The sequence below is a fragment of the Symphalangus syndactylus genome, chromosome 13, assembly GCF_028878055.3.
Source record: "Symphalangus syndactylus isolate Jambi chromosome 13, NHGRI_mSymSyn1-v2.1_pri, whole genome shotgun sequence".
Taxonomy (NCBI): Eukaryota; Metazoa; Chordata; class Mammalia; order Primates; family Hylobatidae; genus Symphalangus; species Symphalangus syndactylus.
Window position 1 is genome coordinate 23253390 of NC_072435.2, and position 20378 is coordinate 23273767.

The following is a 20378-nucleotide window of genomic DNA, read 5'->3' on the forward strand; positions in this document are numbered from 1 at the left end:
GGGTGTGGGAGGCCAGTGGGAGCAGGGGCCGCTGGAGGTGTGATTCAGACATGCTAGGGATGGCTGAGCCTGGGGGAGGGCCAGGTGTTCAAGAGGAACAGAGGAGAGGGGTGCTGGGGAGCCTCTGGGGGATTAGCCATTGAGGGGTGTGTTTAAATGAGTGGCTTCATCAATGCAGCGCTGATGGCCATCAAAAGGGGCCCGCAGCCTGTGTGTGCTGATGGAGAGACAGCCCAGTGCGTTAGGGAAAAGGAGCAAGGTGGAGGTTCCTGTTGACACCATCCAATCTGTGTAAGACATTAAAAGATGAGGCTGGGTGCGGTGGCTTACGCTTGTAATCCCAACACTTTGGGGGACCGAGGCAGGGGATTGCTTGTGCCCAGGACTTCAAGACCAGCCTGGGCAACACAGTGAGACCCTGTCTCTACAAAATATCTTTTTAAATTAGCCAGGCGTGGTGCTGCACACCTTAGTCCCAGCTACACAAGGGGCTAAGGCGGGATAATTGAGAGCCCAGGAGTTAGAGGCTGCAGTGAGCCGTGATTGCACCACTGCACGCCAGCCCAGGCAACAGTGAGACCCTGTCTCTTAGGCAAACAAAAAGATGAGATCGGCATGCGTATGTGTGAAGTTTCCAGAAAGGAGAAGCACAGGTGGCTAACTTAGGGGCTGGGATTCTGAGATTTCTTCCCCTGCATATTCTTCTTTCATTTGCAGTTTTTCAAGACCACATGCATATTTCATAATGAAAGATTTTAAAGTAGGTGATTTTATTCCAGTAACTGGCTACAAGAGAAACAGGGGAATCGATACCATTCCTGGGCAGAACCAAGCAGCCTGGGCCGGAAATGCAGCTGAGGACAGAATGATATTCAGAAACACAGGCAGGAGGCTGGGAAAGCTCACAGCCCCACAGGACGGCGGGGCAGACCTGGAGCCACCAGGCATTACTGCACATGGATCTGGCATGTCTTCCAGGTGCTTGGGAAACATGAGCATTAGTTTGTGTGCAAATTAGTCACAGGCATGTGAAGACATCTGTGATCATCTGAGTTCATCTGATCAAAATATTTATAAAAATAGTCATTAATTTATTCCTACAATCAAGATTTGTGGGCACAGTCAAGCAGGTTTTGCACATTTAATCTTCTCATCAACCCTGAGTGGGTCTACTGACACACATGTTACAGATGAGGGTACGAAGACACAGAGAGGTTGAGGAAGTTGCCCAAGGTTGCACAGCCACAGAGCAACGGAGCCCTGACACAGTAGATGCCAGCATGTCCTGTGAACAGAGCATGCCTCAGTCCTGAGTCTCTGCTGCTGTGGGGAGTCTGGAGTCCCCAGCGCTCTGCACAACCTTGGGCTTGGCAGCCTTCCAGGGTGCGCCCTATATTCACTCACCATGCAGCTACTGGACCAAGAGCTGGAGAGACAGCAGTGAACACTGAGACACTTGCCTTATGGAGGGTTGTGAAAGGCACTCAAAATGGCCTTTTACGTATGGGAAACTGAGGCACGGTGCTACTAAATGAGCTGCCCAAGTCCCCACAGCTGGGCATAACTGGCAGAGCTGGGACTGGAACCCAGGCAGTTTGATTCCTGGCTTCTGTGAACCATTAGCCCTGAGCTGGGAATGCTGCCGGGCATCACTCTTGGGGATAGGATGACCTGGGGGAGGTTCTTGCAGCACTCTGGATGTGTCCCCACTGCCTGGGCCTGTTGTTTCTGATGAGGGCAGCTACTAACTTTATCAGGGACCTTCTGTATGTGACAAGACGCTTTTCTTTTGTTCTCCAAATTTTGTCTTTGGCTTTCAGCATTTTTACTATGGTGAGCCTGCCTGCTTTTTTTTTTAATATCATGTTTTTGGTGTAACTGGTTTTCCAATTTCCAGGCCAACAGACACGACTTGTGTGAATAAAGCTTGAATAGATGGCCCCATCCAACATCTCCCTCTCCAAGATGAGGTCTAGAGGGAAATGGTGTATCCACGTTTGCTCAGCACACTGGGGACTCCAAACTCTCTGGGGCTGAGACCATCTCCCTCCCTCCAGCCCTCTCCTGGTTCCTCCACCCCAACCCACCAGTAGCATTCAGATACCAGATGTGGCCTCCCCAGCCCAGCCACACAGACGGGCTGGCCACCTGCAGGAACAGAGGTCCACTAAGCTGGGCTATGTTACAGACAAGATCAGGGGAGGCCACACAGCAGGGAGGATTCAGATAGGGATAGAGGCAGCCAGCAGGACTCCACAGGGGGTGGGGCCTAGAGGGGCAAGGCTCCAGGACAGGAAAGGAGGTGGTTAAGGACAAGACTTTATGAGCAGCAGCAGCCACATCTGAAAGCCTCAGGCGCCTGTAATCCCAGCAATTGGGAGGCTGAGGCAGATGGGTAATTTGAAGTCAGGAGTTCCAAACCAGCCCAGGCAAAATGGTGAAACCCCATCTCTACTAAAAATACAATACTGAGCTGGGTGTGGTGACACCCACCTGTAATCCCAGCTACTCGGGAGGCTGAGGCAGGAGAATCGCTTGAACCCAGGATGTGGAGGTTGTAGTGAGCCAAGATTGCGCCATTGCACTCCAGCCTGGGCAACAGAGACTCCAAAAAAAAGTCTCCGGTGACCAAACTCTCAAGACCGGTGGGCCTCAGCCTTTATACATTCAATATCCACCATTCATTAAGCGTCTTATTATATGCTGGTGTGCTAGACAAACCCCTTGCCCACCAGCACAGGACAAACATGACACAGATAAACCTGCCAGCTTGCTTGCTGGAAATCAGTGCTGTGGAGGACAACTGAAGCAGATGCCAGGGGAGAGGCCGCACGAGAAGGGACCATCTACTAAGGTGAGCAGTGAACTCTCCTTATGAAGGCGGAGTCCCAGCGGAGTGAGGCCAGCCAGAGGTGGGCCTGAGTGGGCCTGGGACAGTGGGGGGTCCTGAGCAGGTACCAAGTCACCAGCAGAGTGAAGCCAGCCAGGGGTGGGCCTGAGTGGGATTGGGATGGCAGTGGGTCCTGAGCAGGTACCAAGTCACCCTACTCAGTTCTAAGGCAACCCCTCTCAATCTCAATCTGAGTTAATAGACCCAACTAAGGGAAGGAGAGTATATGGTAATCCACAGCAGACAGGGGCTGGCAAGAAGTGGTCAGATTTGCTCTCCTTTGGGCTGGGCAAGGCTGGAGCAGACAGGACTGCGGTCGGAAGGGCAGTAGTCTGCCCCAAAATGCAGGGCTCCCAGCCCTCTATGACCCCAACCAATGGCAAGTCGAGGCCCTGACAGTCCCTTTACCCTAAGTCACAGAGCCATGGGTGGTGTCAGAGTCCTTCTTTGAATTGGGTACCCAGGATGGCAGGAACCAGGGGTGCCCTGGATGCTGGATCCTTGGTCCCTGGCAGTGGCTGACAGGTGCCCAGGAAACTTGAGGATCAACAGCATGACTCTTTCCCCATCCAGGCCTCACTGAATCACGGTGTCTTCTAGGCTGGAGTGCAGTGGTGGGGCTCATGGGCTCACTGCAGCCTCACACTCTTGGCTCCAGTGCCCCGCCCACCTCAGCCTCTACTCAACCTCTGAGGAGCTGGGACCACAGGTGGCGCACCACCACACCCAGCTAGTTTTATTTTAGAGTTGGTGTCTCATTATGTTGCCTAAGATGGTCTCAAACTCCTGGCCTCACAAGCTGTAATAAACACTAGGGAGCAAACAGGCCAAAGAAAACAGGAGGGCTGGGCAATCAGGAAAGCTTGGGTGGCCCAGGAGGGGCCACTGAGCTGAGACCTGAGTGACAAGCGCCAGCTCAAAGAGACTGGGGAGGGATGGGGACAGCCGGAGGGCTGGGAGTAGGGGGACAATGCTAAGGCTGTTCAATGCCTGCTGGCTATACCCTGGGGCCACCACCCACCAAGTTGCCCATCTCAGAGACAAGGTTGCATCAAGCCCAGCCCATCCCCTCCGAGCGCGGCTGTGCGCACTCCGTGGATGCGGAAGTCATCTCATCTTCCTCACGTGATGCCTGCCGTCCCCCAGGGCTTGGGATCACCCCAAGTCCCCAAACTGTGCTACAGCACCAGGGCCCAGGGCCTAGCCCTCAACTCGCACCCTTCTGGGCTAGAAAAGGCGTTTATTCTGAATGGAAGCCACTGCCCCAGCTGGGATTCTTCAGGCCACTTCACAATGGGACAGTAGGTCTTGATCACAAGTCAGCAAGCTTTTTCCGTGAAGACAGTGACCCTTGCCCCCACCAGGGCCAAGGCAGCTACCCCACCCCTCCTGCATGGCCAGCCACTGACATCACCTCCAGATGGACAAGGTGACAAGCAGAGTGTTGATGACATGGCCTGAATGACAATACACAGGGCCAGAGCTCCCCAGAGCGCTTCAAAAAGGGAGGCCCAGTCGAGGCAGGTGAGAAAGCCAGCTGACTCTTTATTGCTTTGGGGGCAGGGGGCTCAGGAGCTCTTGGTGGGGCGGGTCCGCTTCCTCTTCACCATCACAGGCTTCTGGCTGCGCAGGATGGCGCTGGCCCTGCGGATGGCTGCCTGGGGGCGGGAGGGCAGAGCAAGGCTCAGCTCGCACACTCCACAAGCCGCCCATGCTGGGGCTGGGGAGTAGGTTGAAAGCAAGAATCCAGCCCGTATTGCAATCAGTAGTGGGAGGCCCTTCCCCACAGCACTGGCCAGTCTCCCCCACCCTGATCCCCAAACCCCAGCTCACCATGCGCAGGTCGGGGCGGTACTTGTTCTTGCGGATCATGTGTCTGATGCTGCTAAGCGTGGCGCGAGCATTCTTGTTGATGGTGGTCCGCACATAGGAGGTGGCAGGCTTCCGCTGGCCTGGTTGGGGGTCGGGGAGGCCCTGGGATCAATCCACCTAACCTGCACCTTTAGCGCACCTCGCAGGTGTGGACGGTCTCACACTGAGAAGCTAAGCACCCTGGGCCCATGGCAGGTGCCTGGGCAGGCAGCAGGTAGCTGTTTCCCCACCTGTCCATTTAACAGAGGCTCATTCATCATCCCAGAGTACTGAAGACACAGCTTCTGTCACACTCATAGCCCAATACTGTCCACCATGAAAACACTCCTTTCTCATGCCAGGAAGCTGCCGCTTCAGTTAGGATCGGATCCAGGTCCGGCCAGAGCCCACGCTCCTGGCAATAGCTTCCCAGGAACCCCAGGCCCATCCCCACAGCAGTGGTTCAACATCAGCTTGGCTGAGAGGCCCAGCCTCACTCAGGCCAGTCCCTTAGTCTAGGAAGGGCCACCCATGTATTCGGCAATCCAAGGGGGGAAAGCTGAAAGCTTTCAGGACTCCCCAGAACGGGGTCCCCAGGCGCCAAGCAATTAGCTGCTCCCTGGACTACGTGTCCCTAAGACAGGAGGATCACTTGTTGCCGCCACTGAATAAAAGGACCCTTGGCTCTGAGGCAGTTCCAATCAAGAACCTGAGAAAAACTCGCTCTAAGAAAAAGAAAACAGAGCCCTGGCAAGAACACATGTGAAGCTGGACTCCTCCATTAGAAACCCTCGACTCACATGAACATTCAGGGAATCCCCAAACAGGCCTGCACCTGACAGCACAATGTACGGAGTGAGGTCCTCAAGACCTCTTCTCTAACCTACACAGGCAAAATGGGAATCAAATGGCTGCGACCAACCCAGCCTGTCCCCTCCTAAGTGTGGTAGCGACGGCCCCTCCCCTGTTGTGCCTCAATTTTCCCACCTGTGGGATGAAGCCATCCATCGCCACGCCGACTTGCTTTGAGAATTTCATCTGAAAACATCAACCCCGTGCCTTAACTCTCAACAACCACCGAGGAAGTTCGGGTACTTTTTCGTTTCTCCACTTTACAGGTGAAGACCCAGGCTCAGACACGCGCGGCTCACAGAGCTGGCAAGTCGGCCGAGAGGGAAGCCGGTTCCTAGACCAACACCCTGTCGCCAGGGATGCCCGCCGCGATGGCAGTTACCACTCCTCCTGCCTGTCAGTAAAAAATCACAGCTCCCTGACCCGGGAAAGGGGCCGCTCTCTGGCCCAAAGCACACAAAACTCACCGGATCTTCGCTTAATGACCACCACGACGCCTTTGCCGTCGGCTGCCGGCTCCACGCCCACAGTCTTGCGGTGAATCAGTCCGTTGTAGCGGAAGGAATTGCGGGCCTTCAAGTTATTGGGCTCCTGGGAAGGAGGCGGCACAAGGCATCGTCAAGAGGGGACCCGGAGACATGCGAAGGTCCCGCCCTCTGACCCCGAGTCAGGGACCCAGGACCCTCCTCCCGCAGCAGCGACGCATCCGGGCCCCACTTACAGTGCTGTAGGTCTGTTTATTCCTCTTGATCAGGAAACTGGAGCAGTTCCGCACGACCATCCATTGCAGATGCGCAGACATGGCGGCGGCTGCGGGGAAACGGGCACATGGAAAGCGTCAGACACAGAGAACTAAACCGGCGTTGGGCCACGGGCCCCGCTCGGACAGCAGAGGACGAGAGCGACTGGGAACTTGGGTGAATGGGAGACCTCTGAGGGCAGACAGCGACCTAGAACTCTTTGTCAGGCGGGACTGAGTAACCTAAGGCGGCGGGACCGACCTCAGGCAGCCGAGACTAACTGCGACGAATGAGAGTGAAGGGAAAATAATTTGAAAATTCACAACGACTTCAGGGGGAGGGGTTGGGGTCCGCCAATAACCATTGAGGCTCAAGGGGAGAAGGCAGGCAGAGGATTGGGAGGGAGTGCGCGGCGGGCGCGAGATGGCGACCACACCAGAAAGACGCACGCTCACCTCCTCTCGCAGCAGCGACCTGAGACGGAAAGAGGAAGGCAAGGGGCGGGGCGACGCCTTTAATACCGTAAACGCATTTCCGCTTCCTCTCTGGGCGGGCGCGACGGGAGTTGTCCGTCCCCACCTCCGAGGCGGCTCGATGATGTTCGGCTACTTCCGCCGACCAATCGCTCAACGCTCGGGAATATTCGGAACTATTCGGTTAGAGGGCCGAGAGCGTATTCCGAGGACCGTTCGGAAGTTTTCGGAACTCTACCGCTGGATTTCCGAGTGGCTCCAATTCGAGAGGTCCTGGGACCGATACCTCAGCCTTGTCTCTCCGGTATTGCTCACCCAGCGCTTGTCACTGTGATTGGCATATGATGGGCGCTCAACAAACATTTGTTTTATGAATGAACTGTTGAATGCGTGAACTATTTAAGCCTAGCCCCGGCACCTTTGGATATTTCCGGTCTTCGTAAGCCCTCGCGATGATGGCCAATGAGGGCGCCGAGGCCCGTTCGGGTATTTTCGGAACCCTCCGGAAACGCTCTTGGGAGAGGTGTGTATGTTCGGAAATACTCCGTCTTCATTCGGAATCCCTCGGCTAATCCCGGCAGCCCCCTTGCAGTTCGCCCTCCCCAGGGTTTTCTTGAAATAAAACTCTTAAACTGTTTAAGCCTGGGGAGAACCTACACGGAAACTTCTCGCAGACTGCCACCCCAGGGGAGCGCGGATGCCCTCTAAGGGAGAGTTGTTTGGAGGGAGGGAGATTTGCATGTGGCTGCTCTTGGCTCCCTTTAGGATTCTATAGATCTGCCAGTCCTCTTCCCTGCCCTCCACCTGTGACTCCAGCCTATGGTGTGCCTGTCACACCCCATCAGCTCCCTGGGAGGTTATGATCCGTTGTCAGGGCCACCCTAAAGGGGCAGGAGCCTTGCCTGATATTTCTCTGTGTCCTCGGCCTCACCCACGCGGCATGGTGCTGGGGAGGCCTCAGAGACTCCTACTGAACAAAAGGAATGAGGGTGCCTGTGTCACCTCCCCAGGGCTCCTTAACTTGCGGTTACACCTGGGCACTCCTTGGGGCAGGGGCTTCGTCTGGTCCATAGGACTATCCATAGGACAGTCGGGGTTCGCCCAGCTTCCTCCACGGGTGCGCTCTGGACCTGATGGGTCTCGTCCGTCTTTGTGTCCGTGGCTTCATTCGCTGGGCACACAGGAGACCCCAGAAGAGACGCGCTGAGTGAAGGAAACTCAGCTTCCGCGGAGCCCGGAGCTTCCCCTCTTAGATCACCCCGACTGCTGGTTCCCGCGTCCCAGAGCTCCTTGGTGTCTAAGGGCCTTGTCTGATCTGCACTGTCTGATCTGCACAGGCTTCGGGAGGCGGACACTGAGCAGAAACAACGCCACGCCCGGCTCCGAGTGTCCCACGCTGCCACCACTAAAATGCCCTGATTTTTGGCCATGGGTGACCTCCCTGGGTGGCACGGGCCCTAGGCACCCTTGGCTGTGCGCCTGGCTACCACCAGCTCAGGACTCTGAGCAATAGCCCCTGCACGGAAACCACGGCCAGGGTAACCCCGGCCGAGCCGGTTCGCGCCCAGCCCGGTTCAGGTGACCAGGCGGGAGCTTGGCACACCTGGCGCCGTCCCCTGACCCCGCCCCGCGCCGGGCCGCACCCCTGAACGCTCTCTGGGCGCCAGCGGCGGCGGTGCAGGGCCATGGCGGCGGCGCCAGCGGTGTGCGCCTCTCAGGGGACCCCGCCGGGTGCACCGTCCGCGCCGGCGGCCGCGCCAGCACCCGCGGCCGGCCTGGGCCGCTGCCGCATGGCGCTGCTGCTGGCCGTGGCGCTGGACGTGGCGGGCATGGCGGCGCTGCTGACTGGCGTGTTCGCGCAGCTGCAGGTGCGCGGCCGCGACTTCGGGGACCTGCTCATCTACTCGGGCGCGCTGCTAGTGTTCCTGAGCCTGCTGGGCTGGATCCTCTGGTACACCGGCAACATCGAGATCTCGCGCCAGGAGCTGGAGCGCGACTACGGCCTGCGGCCCTCGGCGCTCGCCCGCCTGGCGCGCAAGCTCTCCCGCCGCTGGTCGGCGCCCGCCGCCGCGGGCCAGCGCCCCACGCCCGGCTCCCGGAGAGCGCGCCGAGCCGCCCGCGCGCCCCCGCCGCCCGCCGCCGGCTCCCGCCGCGTGCGCCTGCAGCTCGCCACGCTCGAGGCCGGGCCCGGGGCGGCGGGCGCGGGCAGCGAGTGAGGCCCAGGTGAGGGGCTGGCGGGGCAGGGCGGGGAGACGGAGGGACCGAGGGAGGGACGGGAATGGAGACAGACGGGGGAGCAATGGACAGATGGAGACAGAGAGCGGCCACGGGGAGGTAGAGTCCCAGGGCGGGGTGGAGACCGGGACGGGAAGACTGGCGGAGAACCGCAGACACAGCAAGCACAAGTGCATACGTGGGGGAGGCTGTGAGACCCTGCCCCTGGCGATGGGAAGTTTGGGGGCCGAGTCACACAGTTAGGCCCCCCGCACGGGGAGAGCCCCAGCCTCCAGGTACACCAGGCCCCATTTTTTGTTTTGTTTTGTTTTGTTGTCGTTTGGGGTTGTTTTGAGACAGGATCTCTCACTGTCACCCAGGCTGGAGTGCAGTGGCGTGATCTCAGCTCACGGCAGCCTCGACCTCCTAGGCTCAAGCAGTCCTCCCACCTGAGCCTCCCAAGTAGCTGAGAATACAGGCACGCCCCACCTTGCCGGGCTAATTTTTGTATATTTAGTAGAGACGGGGTTTTGTCATGTGAGCCAGGTTGGTCCCCACCTCCTGAGCTCATGCGATTTGCTCTCCTCAGCCTCCCAAAGTGCTGGGATTACAGGCGTGAGCCACTGAGCCCAGCCCAGGCCCCATTTAATCCTCTCGATGTAACTGGTCTCCGAGGTCACTACAATTACCATCCCCATTCTGCAGTGGAGGAAACTGAAGCGCAGAAAGGTGCCACATTTGCCCAAGGCCACACAACACTTAGATGGAGGAGCTGGGATTCTCCTGACCTGTAGGCCTAGGAAAGGAGGAGCTGGGATTTTCCTGACCTGTAGGCCTAGGAAAGGAGGAGTAAGAAGGACCAACAGCAGGAGAAGTGAAGCCACCACACGTTCACTCCCCTTTCCCCTCTACCTTCTATCTCTTTCCTAAACACACCTTTCCAGCTAGCCTGCCTCTGCTCAAAGACCTGCTGTGGCTCCCTCTTCACTTTTAGTTAAACTGAAGCCGGGCGCGGTGGCTCACGCTTGTAATCCCAGCACTTTAGGAGGCCGAGGCGGGCAGATCATGAGGTCAGGAGATCGAGACCACGGTGAAACCCCGTCTCTACTAAAAAATACAAAAGATTAGCCAGGCGTGGTAGCGGGCGCCTGTAGTCCCAGCTACTCGGAGAGGCTGAGGCAAGAGAATGGCGTGAACCCGGGAGGCAGAGCTTGCAGTGAGCCGAGATTGCGCCACTGCACTCCAGCCTGGGCGACAGAGAGAGACTCCGTCTCAAAAAAAAAAAAAAAACTGAAGCACTCACTGGCCTGTGGACCCCCTTTTGGCCCCATTTCTCCTGCCTCTTTGCACTAATGATGTCTCTCAGTCCACAGATGGCCAGTTGGTCCCTGTTCCTGCTCTTCTCTATATGAGGAGTGCCCTTGGCTGTCTCCACTCCACCCAGAAAACTTCTCACGTGTTTAAGATTTAACTCAATTTCTTGGCCTTCTCTGGGTCTTCACATTTTCTGAGCGACCCCTCTTGCTGCTTGCATGGCCATGTGCTGTGTCTATGTTGTTACTGTCTCTCCTACCCGACAGGGAGAGCCTTGAGGGTAAGACCTAGGTCCCTAGCGTCCTTGTTCCTAGCATTGCCCAGCAAAAAGTGTGAAATCAGGAAAGGCTGATGGTTGGGTAGGGAAGTGGAAGGATGGATGGATAAATGGATGGAAGAATGGATGGCTGGATGGGTGGATGGGTAGATGGATGGGTGGATGGATGGATGGATGAGTTGTTTGATGGATAGATGGGTGAATGGATAGATGGGTGGGTGGATGGATAGGTGGATGGGTAGATGGATGGGTGGATGGACGGGTGAATGAATAGATGGGTGGGTGGGTGGATGGGTGAATGCATGGGTTGGTTGATGCAGAGATGTGGTTGGATTGATGGATGGATGGGTTGTTTAATGGGTAGATGTGGGTAAGTGGTGAATTGCGGAATGAACCATGAATGGATATGGTTGGAGAGGGAGCCTTGCCTGATAAAGGGGCAAGAGCCTTTCCTGATATTTCTCTGTGTCCTCGGCCTCACCCATGCAGCATGGTGCTGGGGAGGCCTCAGAGACTCCTACTGAACAAAAGGAATGAGGGTGCCTGTGTCACCTCCCCAGGGCACCTTAACTTGCGGTTACACCTGGGAACTCTTTGGGGCAGGGGCCTCGGCTGGTCCATAGGACTATCCGTAGGACAGTCAGGGTTTGCCCAGCCTCTGCGCGCTCTCTGGATAGATGGGTGAATGGGTAGTTGGATAGATGGTTGGGGCTGAATGATAGGTACCCAGATGAGTGGATGAATGCATTTATTGGCACACGGATGGATGGGTGACTGAATCCATCTCTCAAATAGGGGTTTGGTAAACGAATTAAACCCTATTATCCTAGGACATTCTCTGTAGGTAAATAATTAACTTTTTTTTTTTTTTTTTGAGACGGAGTTTCACTCTTCTTGCCCAGGCTGGAGTGCAATGGTGCAATCTCGGCTCACCGCAACCTCTGCCTCCTGAGTTCAAGCAATTCTCTTGCCTCAGCCTCCCGAGTAGCTGAGATTACAGGCATGCACCCCCACACCAGGCCAATTTTGTATTTTTAGTAGAGACGGGGTTTCTCTATGTTGGTCAGGCTGGTCTTGAACTCCCGAACTCAGGTGATCTGCCCACCTCGGCCACCCAAAGTGCTGGGATTACAGGCGTGAACCACCACGCCCAGCTAGAATTAACTTTTCTCCTATGCATCCAGAATGCTACCAGTTATATATTATTCTTTGTGAGATTTGGAGAAATAGTCACCCCAATCATATGCTGCATACTGTGGTTCGGTGAAGGAACTGGGATTAGAAAGCATGAACATCTGCTTGCACGGGTGAAGCGTAAGCTAACATGAAGCTTGGCATAAAATGCAAAAATATGCACCTGTAGTTACTGTTACCTTTGGAAATCCTGGCTGAGCACAGTGGCTCACGCCTGTAATCCCAGCACTTTGGGAGGCCGAGGTGGGTGGATCACCTGAGGTCAGGAGTTCGAGACCAACCTGGCAACCATGGTGAAACCCTGTCTCTACTAAAAATACAAAAATTAGCCAGGCATGGTGGCGGATGCCTGTAATCCCAGCTACTAGGGAGGCTGAGGCAGGAGTATCACTTGAATCTGGGAGGCAGAGGTTGCGGTGAACCAGGATCGTGCCACCGCACTCCAGCTTGGACAACAGAGCAAGACTCCATCTCAAAAAAAGAAAAGGAAAGGAGACGAGGGGAGGGGAGGGGAGAGAAGAGAATCCTTTATGTAGCTTAAACGTCTAACACAGCTGCATAGGCCTCCACTCTTGGAGCCTCCACCAAAGACTCAGACCACACTGACTTGAACGTAGGCCCCAATCACAAGGAAAATGGGTCTGTCCAAACCCAGGACTCTTGCTTACTGGGGAGAGCGAGCAGCTTCCAGCACATGAAAGACAGAGAACCTGAATTTTAGCAGAGGGACCCACAGGTTCTGGCTCTGGTAGCCCCCACAACCTCCGAGACCACCGTGAGTAGCCGGGCAGAGCCACCCCTATTGCTCTGTTGTTCAGGCTGGAGTGCAGTGGTGCAATCACAGCTCACTGCAGCCTCAATCTCCGGGGCTCAAGCAATCCTCCCACCTCAGCCTCCCAAGGAGCTGGGACTACAGGTACCAGAGACGGGGTCTTCCTATGTCTCCAGTTTGACCCAGGCTGATGTCAAACTCCTGGGCTCAAGTGATCCTCCTGCCTGCAGCCAGAATGCTGGAGTGAGAGTGTGAGATGAGGACTGCCATGCCCGGCCTCCCTTTGTCTTCTCTGTGTCTGCCTGTCTCCCTCTCTCTCACTCTTTGTCTCTGTGTTTCTGTCTCCCAGGTCTCTTTCTTTGTCCCTGTGCTTCTGTCTTTCCCCTTCTGCATGTCTGCGTTTCCCCCTTTCTGGCTCGCATTCCCCGTCTTCTACCCGTGGATTTCAGGGCGTTAAAGGCACACACGCATGCACACACTCAGCAAATGGGGGCATGCAGGGAGGAAGGAACAAGTGTGTGAGTCCATGTGAGCGGCAAGGGCGGGTGGATGGGGCTCCCTGCCTCTGCCCCCCAGGCAGAGAGCCCGGAACACAGGGATGGGAGGGGTTCCTGAGCAGTCACTCACTCCACCCTCCCTCCTGCAGACAACCCCTCGGCTCCAGCTGTCAGGACCGACTGAGATGTGCAGCTGCCCCAACATCCGTGGCCAGCCGGACGCTCCCTGTCCCCCCTCCCTCCTGACTTGGATAAAAAGCAGATTTGCCTTAGCGCTGCATGTCTGTCTGGGAGAGGGACCCTGCCGGGGTGGGAATGGAGAGGAGGTGGCTTGCTTCCTTCTAGCACCCAGGTGGGCCTGGCCACACCTGAGGTGAGGCTGCCCCTGCCCTGGGGACACCGGGAGCCCTGGGGATATAGGAGCCTAGCCTTATGCTGGCCCCTTCTCCTAGGGGACCAGGGAGGGGGCAGGGGATAAGGATCTCAGCCCAGACCCCTCCACTCTCCCCGACATCCCTGTGTGAGTTTGGGTTCTCTGAGAAGCAGACACGGAGGCAAACCGGACTTGCAAGCTATGTATTGGGGAAACACTTTTGAAGGGTAGCTTGGTGCAGGGAGAGGGAGGGAGGCATGGGTAGGACTAGTCTTAGACTGCAGCGCACCTCCAAGAAAATTGCCACTGGGCCCTGGGGAGCTGGGAGCTGAAGTCACAGTTCATGAGGGAGGCCCCTGCCCTTCAAGAAGGCGCCTGTACCCAGAACCCCCACCCCTTGCCTCGCCATGCTCAGTTATTGGTGGAGAGCAGCTCATGGTCATCTAGGTGCATCTGGGGTGGGGGCAGGGGGCACCGTCAGTCACTGGCACTCCGTGTAGGAGACTGAGGGGCACGTTTCCACGTCTGTGGTGTGTCCCTCTCCCCGCCCAGTCCAGGCACCCCTCAGACCCCGCCACCCCCACATACCCTCAACTCCCTCATTTCAGACTCGCACTCCAGCACTCGTACACCTCTATCCCCTCAGTCCAGGGCCCCCATGATCACAGCCCAGGACACCCCCATGAGCGCAGAACCCCCTCAGCTCAGATCCTCCCCACTTACCTCCCAGATCTCTCTCATTCCAGGGTCCCTCTCAGCTCACACCCTAAGCCTCCTCCAGGGGCCCCCTAAGCCTCCATCCCCAAGCCCCCTCCAGCCCCCACCTGTTACCCCAGCCTCTGTGTGCACCGTGCCCCCTGCTCCCCACGCCTCTCAGAGAAGAGAACATGCATCTGTCCACCATATCTGTATTGAGCATTCCCCCGGGGACTCCCCTAATCCTCCTCTTCCTCGTCCTCCGTCTCCTCACCCTCCTCCGTCCCTTCCCCCTCAGTGCCCCCCTCCACATCCTTGGACTCTTTGGACAGGGCGACTGGCACGCTGCCCACGGACGGCGTCTTCTTGGTCCCTCGGTGCTTGGAGAGCAGCGAGACGGACTTGGACATGTCACACGGACCCGCCAGGAAACCGGGCATATGCAGCACGTCCCGGCGCTTGGCCCACCTGCAGGGAGCGGACGGCTCAGCCCCCGCCCTCCGCCGGACCCTCCCCCTGAGGGTGCAGGCGCCCGCCCTATCCCAGGCCCACTCGCCAGAACAAGCAGATGCTGCAGCTCAGGAGGAGGAGGGCGCTGCACGTCCAGACCAGCGTGTACATGTGCTTCCTCCGCATGTTTTCTGGACAAGGGAGGCAGGGTTAAGACCCGGGGCTCCCGACCACCAGACACGCGCCCCAGGGACCTGGGACTAGGAGCCCTCACCGTCTGGACGCTGGTGGTAGCAGACCCCATCGCGGTAGCAGCACCGGAGGCGCAGGCAGAGGTTGGGGCTATCGATGGCCGCCTGGCCCCCACAGCTCTCCCGATCCCATATGTCACCCTCACAGCCTGGGGACCAACCACCAGTGGCTTGCTTCATCACAGCACCCCACTCCGAAGGCCTCATACATGGGATGCCAAGGCCATGCTCCCGGGCTGCCTTCCTGGTGCTTACTCTGTGCAGGACCCCAGGGATCCAGGCCCAGCCCCTCCTCCCTCAGACCCAGGAGTCCAGACACCGCCCCCCCACCGCCTCAGACCCAGGAGTCCAGATCCCCCCCTCCTCCCTCAGACCCAGGAATCAAGACCCCCCCCCCCTCCCTCAGACCCAGGAGTCCAGATCCCCCTCTCCTCCCTCAGACCCAGGAATCAAGACCCTCCCCTCCTCCCTCAGACCCAGGAGTCCAGATCCCCCCCTCCTCCCTCAGACCCAGAAGTCCAGACACTCCCCCCCGCCTCAGACCCAGGAGTCCAGACCCCCCCCTCCCTCAGACCCAGGAGTCCAGACCCCCCTCCTCCTCCCTCAGACCCAGGGGTCCAGGCCCCAGTCCCTCCTCCCTCAGACCCAGGAGTCCAGACCCCCCCCCTCCCTCAGACCCAGGAGTCCAGACCCCCCACCCCCAGACCCAGGAGTCCAGGCCCCAGCTCCTCCTCCCTCAGATTCAGGAGTCCAGGCCTCCAGTCCCTCCTCCCTCAGACCCAGGAGTCCAGGCCCCAGCTCCTCCTCCCTCAGACCCAGGAGTCCAGACCCCCAGCCCCTCCTCCCTCAGACCCAGGAGTCCAGGCCTCCAGCCCCTCCTCCCTCAGACCCAGGAGTCCAGACCCCCCCCAGACCCAGGAGTCCAGGCCCCCCCCAGACCCAGGAGTCCAGGCCCCAGCTCCTCCTCCCTCAGATTCAGGGGTCTGATGTGGGCTCCCCTCCCTGGGTGACCCAGTATTTCAGCGGCTGCTCACTCCATGGGTAGAAGAATCCCTGGATTCCACTTCCGTCTGCGAGAGAAAGGGCAGTGTTAGGGCTGTGTGGGGCCGGGCGTCGTCCTCTGCTCCCCGCCTCACCAGCCCCTCACCTGCCCAGCCCTGCAGCAATAGGAGCAGGCCCAGCGCTGGGATCCCAGAGCCCAACATGTCACCTCCCCAGACCCCTGGGGCCACTGTGGGAAGAGGCCTCACAGGACATCCCCCCAGCAACCAGCCCCACCCACCTGCCCACAAGGCCCCAGGATTCTGAGTTCTGTTGCTAGGGAGTCCCCACAGTAACGGGGACGAAGGGAGGTGGGGGGACTTCCCACCAGCCTGGCCGTGCCTGGTCTAGGGTGTTGATTCTTTAGGGACCTGGTGGAAGAGTGGGGGCGTCTCAGGTTTAGAAGAGCCTCCTTGGCAACTTATGGCGGGAAAGAGAAGTCTGGAAGGGCGTGGGAGTCTGGGGGCATGTCTCCATATCACCCGGGGCGCCCTGAGGGGTGGGGAACTGGGAGGCCTTGCTAGGGAATTCCTTTCCTTAGGAAACTGATACCTGAGAAGGTGGATTCGGGTGGCCCGAAGACTCAGGAAACCCCGTTGCTAGGGAGTCTTTCGCCTTAGCAACCAGGGGAAGGGGAGCTGTGAGACACAGAGGCCTCACTGAGCCCCATTGTTGGGGAAGGTCCCCAGGGCAACAAGGAGACCTGGGAGGGGGATGAGACGGGGCCGGAGCCTAATCCAGGGGTCTCCTGGTCCAGGGGTCTTGAGAAAGGCTTTTCATCTCAGGCCTGCGGTCTAGGGAATGTTTAGCAGGGAAGGTGATAGGGCTGGGGGCGGTGGCTCACGCCTATAACCCCAGCACTTTGGGAGGCCGAGGTGGGCGGATCACCTGAGGTCAGGAGTTCGAGACCAGCCTGGCCAACATGGGGAAACCCCGTCCCTACTAAAAATACAAAAATTAGCTGGATGTGGTGATTACTTGCCTGTAATCCCAGCTACTCGGGAGGCTGAGGCAGGAGAATTGCTTGAACCTAGGAGGTGTAGGTTGCTTGAACCCAGGAGGTGGAGGTTACAGTGAGTCGAGATCATGCCACTGCACTCCAGCCTGGGTGAAGGAGTGAGACGGTGTCAAAAAAACAAAAACAGAAACAAAACAAAACAAAACAGGGAAGGGGACAGGCCATGTGGGCCGCTGCTGAGTTTGAGGGGCTGGTGGGCCAGAGCTGCTCGGAGACTGTCATGGTGGCTCCTGGACAGGGAGCCCCCATTTCCCTCCTGGATTTGTTTCCCCGTCTGTGAACAGAGGTTAGAGAGTGGTGGGAGGGAGTCAGCCAAACGGAGATCCTGAAGCTTCCTCATTGATTCCCCCCACCACTCCCTAGTGACTGGGAGAAAACTTGGCTTCCAAGAAGAGGAAGCCGGAATGGGGGGCTGGGTTGGGACCATAATCCCTAGTGCACCCCAACTCATCCACTCAGCTTTGCAGAACAGTGAGGAGGGAGTCTCAGCTCCCCGGCACAGTCTCTGGGCTAGAAGTCCTGCATCTGAGGGAAAAGGCGGTTGGAAACTCAGACACCTGCATTAGAGGGAGGAGGGGCTGGAGCCTGGACTCCAGGGTCTGAGGGAGGAGGGGGTTGGAAACTCAGACACCTGCATTAGAGGGAGGAGGGGCTGGAGCCTGGACTCCAGGGTCTGAGGGAGGAGGGGGTTGGAAACTCAGACACCTGCATTAGAGGGAGGAGGGGCTGGAGCCTGGACTCATGGGTCTGAGGGAGGAGGGGCTGGAGCCTGCACTCCTGGGTCTGAGGGAGGAGGGGCTGGGGACCTGGACTCCCGGGTCTAAGGGAGGAGGGGCTGGGGGTCTGGATTCCCGGGTCTGAGGGAGGAGGAGCTGGGGACCTGGACTCCCGGGTCTGAGGGAGGAGGGGCTGGGGGCCTGGACACCCGGGTCTGAGGGAGGAGGGTCTGGGGGTCTGGACTCCTGGGTCTGAGGGAGGAGGAGCTGGGGACCTGGACTCCTGGGTCTGAGGGAGGAGGAGCTGGGGACCTGGACTCCTGGGTCTGAGGGAGGAGGAGCTGGGGACCTGGACTCCAGGGTCTGAGGGAGGAGGGGCTGGGGGCCTGAACTTGTGAGTCTGGGTGGATGGTCTAGGAGCCAGACCCCATTTCTCAGGAAGCCCCGTGGGGTGACTCTCTGTGTTACCCATCTCTCCTGTAAACATCCTGGTGGGTACTGAGTGGGCCCCGGGCTGCCTTCGTCAGAGATGACACAGGTTAGAGGGGGCTCTGCAGGGGGCCGGGGGTGGGGGTCACAGGGGTTGTGGGGCTGAGGCCGGGCAGCTGCTGACCGTTTCCTGTGTCAACATCATCTGGACCCACTTCCCAATTCCCGGGATTCCTCAGGGATCAAGGAGGGGGTGGGGGGGCGGGGCTGCCGGCCTTGGACCGCGGCTTGGGACTGGGGGGGCCCCGCCGTCACGGCCCTCACCGCTAATGACAGGTTTGGGCTGCCTCTGTGGCCGGCCTGCCCCGTCACCCCCCAGAGGCCAGACAGGACCCCCCAGGGACTGACAGACGGACACACACACAGCCTGGGACCTGCTGACCTCACACCCTGCCGGCTCGGCTTCCCCTCGGGGCCGCGCAGCAGCCAGGACTCCCTGGCCATCCCCCGCGTCCCCGTGGCTTCTCCCCAGTGTCTGTGACCACCCCAGGCCCTGGCTGCCCAGTCTGTTTCCGAGCCTCCAAGCTGGTCTGTAGCTTCCACTGGGTTCTGCAGCCCTGGCTGCCTCCTGGGGCCTTTGCTGCCCCTGTCTCTCCAGCTCTGTTTGTCTCTGTCATGTCACTTTCTTGGGACTCCCCAGTCCTGCCTCTAGGTCTCTTTTCCGGTCTTCATCTCTTGCTCTGTCTCTCTCTCTTTCTCTTGTTTTCACAGAAGTAGCCCAGTGTGTCCCCCCCTGGCCTGGGCAGACCCAGGACTTGCCAGTAACTCCCAGCCCTGTCACTCTGCACCCGCCCCATCTACCTGTACCTCCTGCAGCCACACTGCGGGGATGGAGTGTGAGCCCACAATCCAGGGCTGGGGACCCAGACGAGACAGGAAGCTGGCAGTGGCTGGGACCCCGGATTTGTCCCAGACCCATGACCTTCCCCACACATGCTCCCCAAAGTGCAGAAGGGCCACAAGATCCTCCTCTACCTTTCTTGAACTAGAATTTAGGGCCTGGACTCCTGGGTCCAGGAGGGAGGAGGGGCTGGGGGTCAAGACTCCTGGGTCTGAGGGAGGAGGGGCTGGGGGCCTGGACTCCTGGGTCTGAGGGAGGAGGGGCTGGGGGCCTGGACTCCTGGGTCCAGGAGGGAGGAGGGGCTGGGGGCCTGGACTCCTGGGTCTGAGGGAGGAGGGGCTGGGGGCCTGGACTCCTGGGTCTGAGGGAGGAGGGGCTGGGCCTGGACTCCTGTGTCTGAGGGAGGAGGTGCTGGGCCTGGACTCCTGTGTCTGAGGGAGGAGGGGCTGGGCCTGGACTCCTGTGTCTGAGGGAGGAGGGGCTGGGGGACCTGGACTCCTGGGTCTGAGGGAGGAGGGCCGGGGGGCCTGGATTCCTGGGTCTGAGGGAGGAAGGGCTGGGGCCTGGACTCCTGGGTCTGAGGGAGGAGGAGTTGGGGACCTGGATTCCTGGGTCTGAAGGGGGAGGGGTTGGGGGCCTGGACTGCCGGGTCTGAGGGAGGAGGGGCAGGGGGATTGGGTTCTGGTCCCTGTAGGTGGACGGGGCTGGCATTACCACAACCCTTTTCTTGCTCCCCAGCTGGCCCCAGGCCAGTCCCCCATACCCTCGGGCTAGTCCATCCCCCAAGCTGGTGGCCTGAGTCACCTTGGCTGGCCCCGCCAGTCTGGGGGGGGGGCTACGTCAGCTCTCCCCTCACTGACGCAGCCTTGGGCCCCCCACACTGACTCAGCCGGAAGCAGGCCCCCTGAGGGGCGGAGACCCAGTGGTCAGAGGCCTGGGTCCCAGCAGGAGCCAGTGCTGGGGAGGGCCCCTGGGGGGCCCTGAAAGGGGTGGCTGTGACAGACCAAAGAGAGGGAGAGAGAGCTCTTACCTGAGGCGATGAGGTCATGTCCCACTGTGGGGGGGCTGTGACCTCACCTCCTTGGGGACCTGAGCAGTTGCCCTTTCAGTGGTGCTGGATTGGGAAGGGGAAGCCTCCAACCAGCCCGGCACAGTCTTGGAGGCTGGCACGAGGGGGTCTGCACGGAGCCTCAGAGCCCCCACCACCTCCGTGCTCTCAGTCCCATCCCGTCCTTCCCTGCCATCTAGGTCTGGGGGCTCTCGGGGACATGGCTTGGTATCTCTGCCCCTCGCTTGCTCTGTCGTGAATCCCGGGCCTCATCTGCCACCATGCCTGGGGCTGGCCCGCTGTGTGCCTGGGTAGGCATAGCTGCCTCCACCCTGGCCTGCGGGTCCCTTCACCCCTGCACTCCTCTCCTGCCTCCACCTC

The 20378-nt window shown here is 59.0% G+C and overlaps 3 protein-coding genes across 5 annotated transcripts; 1 reads left to right on the top strand and 2 right to left on the bottom strand.

Annotated features, from left to right (window-relative positions):
• Nucleotides 1–1127: 1127 nt before the first annotated feature.
• RPL28 (ribosomal protein L28) lies at nucleotides 1128–6857 on the bottom strand. Of its 2 annotated transcripts, none has more exons than XM_055237729.2 (5): nucleotides 6789–6857; nucleotides 6315–6403; nucleotides 6061–6184; nucleotides 4724–4842; nucleotides 1128–1285 (listed from the first exon to the last, which is right to left on the bottom strand). In XM_055237729.2, exons 2-5 carry the CDS (start codon nucleotides 6393–6395, stop codon nucleotides 1154–1156), a joined length of 456 nt encoding a protein of 151 aa, XP_055093704.1. In that variant the 5' UTR covers nucleotides 6396–6403; nucleotides 6789–6857; the 3' UTR covers nucleotides 1128–1153. The 2 variants fall into 2 exon arrangements, with proteins under 2 accessions (XP_055093704.1, XP_055093705.1); XM_055237730.2 differs by lacking the exon at nucleotides 1128–1285 and adding an exon at nucleotides 4416–4548.
• Nucleotides 6858–6958: 101 nt separating this feature from the next.
• Nucleotides 6959–19062, top strand: TMEM238 (transmembrane protein 238). 2 transcript variants are annotated; one of them, XM_055237727.2, is made up of 3 exons: nucleotides 6959–7329; nucleotides 8144–9029; nucleotides 18820–19062. In XM_055237727.2, the coding sequence occupies exon 2, from the start codon at nucleotides 8492–8494 to the stop codon at nucleotides 9020–9022; it is 531 nt and encodes a 176-aa protein (XP_055093702.1). In that variant the 5' UTR covers nucleotides 6959–7329; nucleotides 8144–8491; the 3' UTR covers nucleotides 9023–9029; nucleotides 18820–19062. The 2 variants fall into 2 exon arrangements, with proteins under 2 accessions (XP_055093702.1, XP_055093701.1); XM_055237726.2 differs by lacking the exon at nucleotides 18820–19062 and adding an exon at nucleotides 13224–13346.
• TMEM190 (transmembrane protein 190) lies at nucleotides 14283–16461 on the bottom strand. The gene is made up of 5 exons (XM_055237725.2): nucleotides 15992–16461; nucleotides 15879–15914; nucleotides 14868–14993; nucleotides 14700–14784; nucleotides 14283–14611 (listed from the first exon to the last, which is right to left on the bottom strand). Exons 1-5 carry the CDS (start codon nucleotides 16047–16049, stop codon nucleotides 14383–14385), a joined length of 534 nt encoding a protein of 177 aa, XP_055093700.1. The 5' UTR covers nucleotides 16050–16461; the 3' UTR covers nucleotides 14283–14382.
• Nucleotides 19063–20378: the final 1316 nt, after the last annotated feature.

What these genes read in the sequence shown, in the direction of transcription:
- RPL28 (XM_055237729.2), bottom strand. Translation starts at nt 6,395, where the DNA reads ATGTCTGCGCATCTGCAATGGATGGTCGTGCGGAACTGCTCCAGTTTC. An exon ending in GGTCATTAAGCGAAGATCCG is followed by an intron (nt 4,843 to 6,060) that starts GTGAGTTTTGTG and finishes ACCCCCAACCAG; the next exon opens with GCCAGCGGAAGCCTGCCACC. An exon ending in ACCGCCCCGACCTGCGCATG is followed by an intron (nt 1,286 to 4,723) that starts GTGAGCTGGGGT and finishes CTCTGTTCACAG; the next exon opens with GACATGCTGGCATCTACTGT.
- TMEM190 (XM_055237725.2), bottom strand. Translation starts at nt 16,049, where the DNA reads ATGTTGGGCTCTGGGATCCCAGCGCTGGGCCTGCTCCTATTGCTGCAG. An exon ending in GGGATTCTTCTACCCATGGA is followed by an intron (nt 14,994 to 15,878) that starts GTGAGCAGCCGC and finishes GTTGGTCCCCAG; the next exon opens with GCTGTGAGGGTGACATATGG. An exon ending in CTACCACCAGCGTCCAGACG is followed by an intron (nt 14,785 to 14,867) that starts GTGAGGGCTCCT and finishes TCCCTTGTCCAG; the next exon opens with AAAACATGCGGAGGAAGCAC.
- TMEM238 (XM_055237727.2), top strand. Translation starts at nt 8,492, where the DNA reads ATGGCGGCGGCGCCAGCGGTGTGCGCCTCTCAGGGGACCCCGCCGGGT.